A 7,184-nucleotide genomic window follows, 5' to 3' on the forward strand; every position below is an offset into this window, starting at 1 on the left:
CAATAACTTAAACAATTCAAATAGGTAGCTGAAAGACATTCAGGTAGTCAAGGATCATTTCATGCAAACAGCAAATGTAGTGTAGTTAACTATCTCTGTGCGTAAAATGCAACACATCTAAATTCTGACGAGACACTTTGTCCTCTCACAAACATCAAATCTGGATATCATAGAAAAAAAAGGACATCCAGCATTGTTTCATAACGACACAAACTTTACAACAACATGTGTAACAGGTCAGGAATATTAAGGACAGACTCCCCCCTCTCTCCCTCTCTCCCTCTCCCTCCCTCCCCCACCATCAGTCCCAAACAACAAGTTAACTGTCTCTCCGCCGGTCTTTGTTTTCTTTCTTCATCTTCATCCTGCGGTTCTGAAACCAGATTTTCACCTGTCTCTCGGTCAAACTCAGGAGTCTCGCTATCTCGTATCTACGATCCCGGGGGAGGTACATGTTAAACAGAAACTCCTTTTCCAGTTCGAGGATTTGGTGCTTTGTATAGGGGCAACGCTTTTTTCTGCTGGGCTTCGCGTGAAGCCAGTTGGATGATGGGTCATCTGGAAACAGGAGGGTCAAAACCAGGAGACAGGAGAGTTAAAAACAAGAGTGTACTGTCAGCTGGAGGACATGCTGCTGCTGCTGCTGCTGCTGGCAGGACTGTGTATTTGTAAAAGAAATTATTTGGGTGTATTTCCACCCTTCACTGAGCTATTTGAGGACTGAGGATGGTAAATTCCACCCCACATTCCTCTGTAGATGTTGCAAATTACACAGTGGAGTGTGTCAACCACCTTGATGAATTTTCTACAGCAGATCATGTCACCGAGCTGCAAAATTATTGTTCCTCTGTCAGCCAAAACAAAAATCTACGCCCATTTTATTCTACTAAACCAAGCCTGTGCCATCCTAAACAATTCCTCCACACCCTCAAGCCTTTAATGCCATTTTCACTCATCTAAACGAGTCCAACACAGAGACCAGAGTAAAATGAAAACACTGCATCGCTTACTTGCATCCACCTTCCTCACTTCCTCTGCTGACGGGCTCTCCTCGGCGGCTTTCGACGCGCTGGATGTGGCTTCGCAGGGAATCTCCGCAAGGGACGCCTCGTTTCCAATGTCAGACAAAAGAGGTGTGTGCGTCTCCAAAGTTGTACATTCGGCACTCCCAATCAGAGGCTCGGGTTTGATCTCATAATGCATGGCTGTCGAAGGTAATCCCGTCAAACACAGGGACGCGGACACCGGATCCAACGCCCAGGAGCGCGTAAACATGCCATCGCTGTCCCCGCTTGCGTACGGGTGATGTATATAAGTCGGGGTGGCTGTGTTCGGAGGGTGGGCCGAGATGGGACTCCAAGATCCACCGAAAATAGAAGATTTCGCCTGCAAGGGGAAAGACTCGTGTCCGCCATATTCGGTGAGCATCGCCTGCTCCACCCCTGCAGCTGATGAGTACCTCGGTGCCATATCCTCCTGCTGCTCGGGAAGAACAGACGACTCGACGTAATAGCTCGTCCCCAACGTCGACATTGCAAAAATGCAACAACCAAAAAAATGAGCGCGTTAGTGTCCTGATAGATTCAGAAGAAGCAGATTCATTTCATTTAACGAGCTGCTCTCCTGCACCAGCTAAAGGGGCTCAATGCGTCCAGCAAGTTGAACCTTGCCCAAGACTGGATAGGGCGCCCCAAACACGTGACCGTGGGACAGAACAATAAATAATAAATCAGCCTGCTGCTCAAGTAAATGGCCACCATTTTCCCCCACCATATTTTAATAGCAAATCCCCGCGCCTTTATTGGGAAATATTACGTTTTATAAGCAATAAACGTTATGATTTTTGTCGAGAGATCTTTTGTAGGTGCAATCGAACAGAGTTGTGTTGGAGGGGAGCAGGCGGAGTGCTACTTTAAAGACTCAATTTGTAAAATCACCAAACAAGCTCTTTGCTTTAAAAAATGTTGTGCATTCATAAAAACCTAATGGGATGATTTATCCTCCAGAATAAAAGACTTATATTAATTTAATGACCTCCGTCTATAAATCTGTTACTTTGGGAGGGAACGTTTCTGTTTCTCGTCCGTGGCTCCTTTATTAAACATTTTCGAGACTTCTTCTCAAAGCAGACCAAACAAGCAGAGATGCGTTTAAAGGCACCACTGGAGGTCACGCAATGAAAAACATATTCGCCTCCGAGATGCACATTGCTGTGTCTGCGGGTCTACTTTGAAGGCAATCTAAAACGGAAAGTGGGGTGAGGTTATTTGGGTGCTATATAACAGTCCCTTTTTATCACGGGCAATTGGGTTGTTTTTCTTCAGGTTACAACCTGGCTGTCTAAGCTAAATATCACCAATAAAGCTCGGCCTTTGTGTCCTTTCTCTGGCGCAGGCAGACGCATCCGGCGTTTCCTACGGCGAGGCAACTGGCAGACTGCAATGATCATAACCGAGGCCTTGTCTGTCCTTTGCTCCTCTCCTGGACGTATACAAGCCTTAATCCTTTTCATTCCCCGCAGCCTGCGTCTTTACTTCCTGCTGAAAACCCTTTGCAAAGGTGGTCTTAAATTAAATTGTACAGACGTGGTGAAAGATTAAATGTGGCCAGAATTTAGCTTCATGGTGAAAAAAACAGAAAAATCATATAAGGAGCTCCTTTTACGCACAACAATAAAACACTTTATTACACTTTTTGGAATAATAATTTTTATGTGTGTGAGGCAGCCTGCGCCAAAAAATGATTAATAAATCGGACCAGTAATTAATAGTGATTCACTTTTCATGATGCGACGAGTTTTACTGAGGTAATCAAGGCAGTTTCGTGTTGTGGGAGGAATATAATAGCCCAACAACATGAGACTACCTAAACCACTCAACAGCCCGCTGTCCTCTTCAGGAATATCTCTCAGTGTGTTTTTCCACCGTGTGGAAATTGTGTATTTTCCTTTCATAAAAAGTCTGCGCGTAACTTCTTTTTTTAGAAATCTGTAAATGCGCAAAACACGATGATCTGATATGTGCGGCAATTCCCGAACTGCCTTGCGACATTTTCTAAAATTAAGCATTTTAACCATAAAAATAAAAACAATTGTTTGTGTATGTTTTTGCAGCAAGAAGCCACATATTCATAATTTTAAAATTAAGTGATCAAAATGGAAAATAAACACTGCTCCTCTGTCACAGTGCGGTTCACTTTTAAGTCCTGTGTCAAGGACATAAAGCAACCGAGTGTGCACAGCCGCCAGACATCTATTACAGGCCCAAACTATGAAGAACATCACCCTCTACTACTGTAATAATATTTACTGTGCACAGAGCGGACCCAGTCCAGAGACACAAAGGCAGTCGCACGATGCGCTGTACCTGAGCCAGCTTTAAGATTTAAACAGCGCGCAGCTCCTAATCCGTCCTCCTGAATGAAATAAGAAGTCTGCAGTTGCAGGGATGGTTTTATTAATTTGACCAGCAAAATGTGCAAATATTCATCAGACCTCTCGGGTTTCTTTAGCTGTCACATGGAGGCCTTACGTGTAACTGTAACACAAGTACTCCCAAGGGGGTTAGTCCAGCATGCAAATTCCAATGGTTCACTCAGGTTGACTTTACAATATGTACAAGCCTGAAGCTCTGAAACATTGTGGTCACATTCTGAACAGTTTCAACACAATGGATCAACGTTACAAATGTAGCCATTTATAAATACATATCCACGACAAAACAAAACAGACGTGAAAACAAGAAAGAACAACAATAAGTTAAGCAGTAGGGTCCTATTTTCCATGGACATTCTCACAGTTGGGTGGGTGTTGGGGAGGCTCTGCACAGGCGCCCTTGCCATGGATGGAGGAGGGCGCCAAAGACGCAGACAGTCTCACGAGAAACTGAAGTTGCTGGAGAGCTCTCGGATCCTGTTCTCCCGGCTCATTTTTTTCAGTTTCATCCTCCTGTTTTGGAACCAGATTTTGACTTGCCTGTCAGTGAGGTGCACACTGCGGCTGATCTCCAGGCGACGCTCCCTTGTCAAGTACATGTTGAAGAGAAACTCCTTCTCCAGCTCCAGAGTCTGGTGCTTGGTGTAGGGGCAGCGCTTCTTTCGGCCACTCTTCGCTGTGAGCCAGTTCGCTGTACTTTCAATTTTTCCATCTCCTGCGAGGAAAATGAGACGGGATGTTAGGCAACAGGTGTGAGAAAAACAAACATCATACCTGGAAGGAAAGCTGGATATTTATTAGAAATTATGCGCTAGTAAAATTCAAAATCCAAAATAAACAAAACCTGACATGCCCAATGAATAAAACTGTGTTTTTACTGTAAATTACTGCAGAAATGCTTTGGTACATAATTCCACTTTTTTAAACTGACACCTATTTCCTAACTATGGAGCATAAATACCCCAAAAATGCATGATTTCTGTCTTCTATTTGATTTTTACAACCATTTTACGCGCAGCCACATATCTGCGTGTATCTGCCATATAGCTGCAATTCAGCATTTTACCAGAAACTGCTATTTGCCCCGTTAAGCAGCCTTTAACGACAGCAGCCTGTAGCCAACTGCACGTTTATTAAGACATAAAACATACTCTGCACAGTCTGCTGAAATTATAGCCAGGCCTGGACTACACCGGATTGGCCTTGTTATTAATAATAAATGAAACCCTGATAATATTTAAAAATCCGAGAATAATTCATGTGCTTTTTAACTATCAAAACTTCATAAAGTTGCCTGTTAAAATAAATCCACCATGCCTGTGTGAATAGCAGTGTAATGGCACATATACAGGAGCCTATCTGTGATGTTTAAAAAAAACAGCTAATAAAGCACAATAGCTCTGATCCTCGGCTCTGATTGGCCAGATTAATATCAAATAAACGCACCTGTGAGTGGCTGAACTAAAATAATAATTCCCTAATAGTAAACGGAAATCAGCGTTCATGCTCAACAAACAATAGAAGCCTAAAAATGATTTGTGCATGCGCTTTATGCTGCTGTTTGTGTGTCGCCTCTTCACCTTTGACGGGCTTTTCTGGACACTCGGCGCTGCACGTCTCAGCGGGCTCGGGGGAGGACGAGCTCTCCGAGGAGAGGCGGCTGTCCTCCTCCCTGGCCGGGGCGCAGGGCGCAGGGACAGGCGCCTCCTCGTGGCTCTCCCTCCGCTCCGGCTCCGCAGAGGCAGCCTGTGGCTGGGAGGCTGGCTGGCTGTCCAGGCGAGCGGCTCGCTGCTGGGTGAAGTGATTCATGTTCGGCTGGTCATCGTGGTAGAGCCTGGAGGACGTGTATGTCTGAGACAGGCGGAAGTAGCCCGGGACCGGCAAGGTGGTGCCGGTGACCGGGCATGATGCGGTCGAGTAGGAAATGTCATCTACTGTTGCTCCTTTAGGACATTTGTCAGACTCGTAAAGGCAATAAGCGCTCTCCTCCTTTATGCTCGGTGAGAATGAACACTGAGCCATATGCTGGCCGCTGGGCTGCTCCACCCGGCAGGATCTCGACGTCTCCAGCCACGTTTCCATCCCCTGAACATACGGAGCGGGAGACGGGATCACGCTCTGGGTGCTCGGCTCGTTGCGCTTACCGATCCCCGGGAAACACGAGCCGCCGGAGAGTCCATATGAATATTCCGACGCCGGTGGCAAATACACGCCGTTACTTTGGTAATACGAGCCACTGTCGCTTCTCACGTTGATCAAGGAGTCCACGAAAAACGAATTTCCAGTCTGGTTGTTGGGGCATGTCATCGTTGTGGTATAATTTGACGGAGGATGAAGATAGCCCTTTCTGGCTGACATTTCTTGTGCAAAACATTGCTGAATAATTACTGATACTCACGCTTCTCACTGTAGCCTGCAGCCAATTAAAACACCAGGCGACCACAGACTCCTCCCAGTCCGGCCGGGCAGCTCCACTGTGTCGTATATTTTGTTTTAGGCTAAGTAAAGAGAAAACTGTGGGGGGAAAGTGGTGCATCAGAGGAGTTTATAGGTAAAAATCCTAAATCTCTTTCTGAATCTCACATTTTTTGAGCCTCGATCAGGGCCCATAAACACGGAGCTGCCTATGCAGATTTAACAACAAGCCCTGTTTGACAACTCAGCTGTTGAAAGCTGTCCCTAACAATTATGTACAATGCATAGCTTTATGGCCACTTTTACAGCACTGTAAAAATGAAGGGTTCTGGAGGTGCCTCTGAGAAGCACAGGGTGCATCAAAATACCCAAAAAGGTCCTTTGGGCGAGGGACTCTTAACCCTTCTCGTCCTGCTCTGATGATTATCATTGGACTATTTTTTTTTTTTTTTTTTTTAAATTCCTCAAGGACTCACCCAAAGCAGTGCACACACTGCTGGACAAAACACTGCAGAGTCACTGGATTAGCTTATCTGGCTGTGGTGTGGAGTGTTGTGGGTGCAAAATGCCAGGATTGCGTCCAGACACCTTTTTACTGCTGAAGGCTGTTTGGAGCTTTTATTAAGGTGACACGCAGGCAGGCACAGCTGAACAATGCCCTGGAGCTACATGTTTCTTAATGGTCACTTAATACAGAGAAGACTGCCAGAAATGTAGTGCGTTACTGGACGGATTAGAGATTTTAATATAGTTTTTATCTCTTTAAAGAAACACTGAGGATTTGAAAGAGTTCTTTTTTTCTCTTTCTTTTACTCTGTTTATGTACAAAAACACACACACATACATACCAAGGCCTAAGTAAGTGCACATAATCCTTATTGTTTTAATTTAAATTGCATCTCCTGATATCCACTCTACGCACCAACAAAGTGACCAGTGCGCCTGTGTAAGCTGTTTTTATTTTATTTTAATTTTTTTTAGATATATTAAAGATCTTGACGTGTTTGCGTTTATAGTCTTTGTGCTTTTCATGACATTTTGGGGGCTAACAGATGTGCGCATGTGAGATGCAGGTAATGGAGAAAACAAAACAAAACTAGTAACCGTGATGCAGCCGGAAAACAAAAAAATAAATGCAATGAACATGAGAAATAAATACGTTTTTTCCCTGCATAGCATGTAACGCAGCATATGACAGAATAGCCTGACTTCAGATGTGTACTGTTTAAAGAAAGTCTTAATTTAAAATGAACAAGACAAAACAATCTGATGGCCTTTGTGTCATTTCGTAACAGACTCACAAGCTGATTTAAAAAGAAAAAAGATTTAAATTCTC

General features: G+C 44.4%; 2 protein-coding genes across 2 annotated transcripts; both read right to left on the minus strand.

Moving 5' to 3' along the window:
* Positions 1 to 318: 318 nt before the first annotated feature.
* On the minus strand, positions 319 to 2,431 carry hoxa9b (homeobox A9b). Its single transcript, XM_084357001.1, has 2 exons — positions 1,011 to 2,431; positions 319 to 558 (listed from the first exon to the last, which is right to left on the minus strand). Exons 1-2 carry the CDS (start codon positions 1,531 to 1,533, stop codon positions 320 to 322), a joined length of 762 nt encoding a protein of 253 aa, XP_084213127.1. The 5' UTR covers positions 1,534 to 2,431; the 3' UTR covers position 319.
* Positions 2,432 to 3,455: 1,024 nt separating this feature from the next.
* hoxa10b (homeobox A10b) lies at positions 3,456 to 5,791 on the minus strand (the record flags this gene model as incomplete). Its single annotated transcript, XM_084357170.1, has 2 exons — positions 3,456 to 4,148; positions 5,014 to 5,791. 2 exons carry the CDS (start codon positions 5,789 to 5,791, stop codon positions 3,874 to 3,876), a joined length of 1,053 nt encoding a protein of 350 aa, XP_084213296.1. The 3' UTR covers positions 3,456 to 3,873.
* Between the last annotated feature and the right edge of the window lie 1,393 nt (positions 5,792 to 7,184).

Source organism: Pagrus pagrus (assembly GCF_965226575.1).
Source record: "Pagrus pagrus genome assembly, chromosome: 7".
NCBI lineage: Eukaryota > Metazoa > Chordata > Actinopteri > Spariformes > Sparidae > Pagrus > Pagrus pagrus.